General features: G+C 33.8%; 1 protein-coding gene across 1 annotated transcript in view; it reads left to right on the forward strand.

Annotated features, from left to right (window-relative positions):
- Positions 1–1,495, forward strand: part of LOC107600807 (eukaryotic translation initiation factor 4 gamma 1-like) — a gene marked incomplete at its 3' end in the record, with an annotated part of 53,031 nt that overhangs the window by 31,535 nt on the left and 20,001 nt on the right. Inside the window, exons 18-19 of the mRNA XM_016292775.1 lie at positions 836–978; positions 1,052–1,166. Coding sequence (XP_016148261.1) covers positions 836–978; positions 1,052–1,166 — 258 coding nt within the window. The remainder of the gene's footprint in view (positions 1–835; positions 979–1,051; positions 1,167–1,495) is intronic.

Here is a 1,495-nt window from a genome sequence, read left to right on the forward strand (position 1 = left end):
TGACCCATACAATGTATTGTTGGCTATTGCTACAAATATCCCCCAGTGACTTAACACTGCTTTTGTGCTCCAGGCTCACAAATTACTCTATTATTAATATTAATTTATAAATGTCAGTGTTATTGTTGTATTATTTCTATGATTAACATTTATTTTTATACTTTGTTTTTATTTTAATTTTAGTTTAATTTCTTTCTTTGAAGTCTTTGTGTGCTTCGGTCATTTTTAGTACTTTTTGCTTTTTAATAACACTAAGTTTAGGTTGAATTTTGTTTTGTTTTTTTACGTTTTAGTTTTTATTTCCAGTTTTTAGTGCATCAACCTGACCTTGTTTCAGTTAGATATATTTAAATTACTACTTTAGGTTACAGTTTTTAAGATTGTTAAAAAAATTAAGAAAATTATTATAATTTATCATTTCAATTATTTCAATAAGTTAATAACACTCGCATGTTCTCTGATGTCGGTTAATGGTCAAATATATATTAATTTTAATTTAGATTTTTATCATTTTTAGTGTTTCATTCTTTATTTTAAATATGAAACTTTTAAAATTTATTTTAAATTTTTAAATGAAAATGTTAAGCTTTTCGTTTACTCTCAAACCCCCTGCAGTGTTATGTTAGTGTGATTGAGTTGCTATTGTAGTTTTTATTAGTATTTTGATTCAGTTTTTCATCTTAATTGTAAAATATTAGTAATTTTGTTGTGTTTTTGTCATGTTTAGTCGTTTTTGTTCATGTTATTTATTTAACATGCCTACATAGTTTTGTTTTTATTTATTTTCTCCCCAGTTTTTGATACTCTCTGACTTACACTCACTGTTATCATTGAGCACTAATGCTGTTTGTGTGTGTGTCGTGCAGCCGGGCGCTTTGGACTTCAATAATCAGCTTCTTGCCCCCGGAGGTAAAGGCTCGTGGGGCAGTTGGGGCAAAGGCAGCAGCGGAGGCTCAGGAGCCAAACCCAGCGACAGCGGTGAGTGTTTGTACACGTCTGATGTATTATGCACACATATTCAGACGTGGTGTGACTCTAATGTGTTTTACAGCCCAGGACTCTGGTCGTACCAGCACTTTGAATCGATTTTCAGCACTTCAGCAGCCTTCCTCCTCTTCTTCATCTTCATCCGCCAACATCGACTCTGACAGGAGGGCTCCTCACAGGTCAGAGGTCACACACAGGGATTCTGGCTGGACAGGGTTTATTATGCTTATCGAAAACCATTAAATAAAGCAGTAATATAACAGTTAAGGGGCGTTGTTAGGCACGACGGCTTCACGGGGCTTGGTGCTTTTATAAAACGGTTATTATATATACGTAGTAAGGTTTCACAGAAAATAAAACGGAGCAAATAAAGTGTAATGATATTAATAAAAACAGTATTCTTCCACCAAACAATGTAGCTCCTCAGAAACAGTTGTGGTTGCTACAAAGTAGTTGCAGAGCAACACACAAACGTAAACAAAGGTGTGTGTTACTTTGTAGCGTCATT

This window comes from Sinocyclocheilus grahami, unplaced genomic scaffold (assembly GCF_001515645.1).
Source record: "Sinocyclocheilus grahami isolate Dianchi unplaced genomic scaffold, SAMN03320097.WGS_v1.1 scaffold292.1, whole genome shotgun sequence".
Lineage (NCBI taxonomy): Eukaryota > Metazoa > Chordata > Actinopteri > Cypriniformes > Cyprinidae > Sinocyclocheilus > Sinocyclocheilus grahami.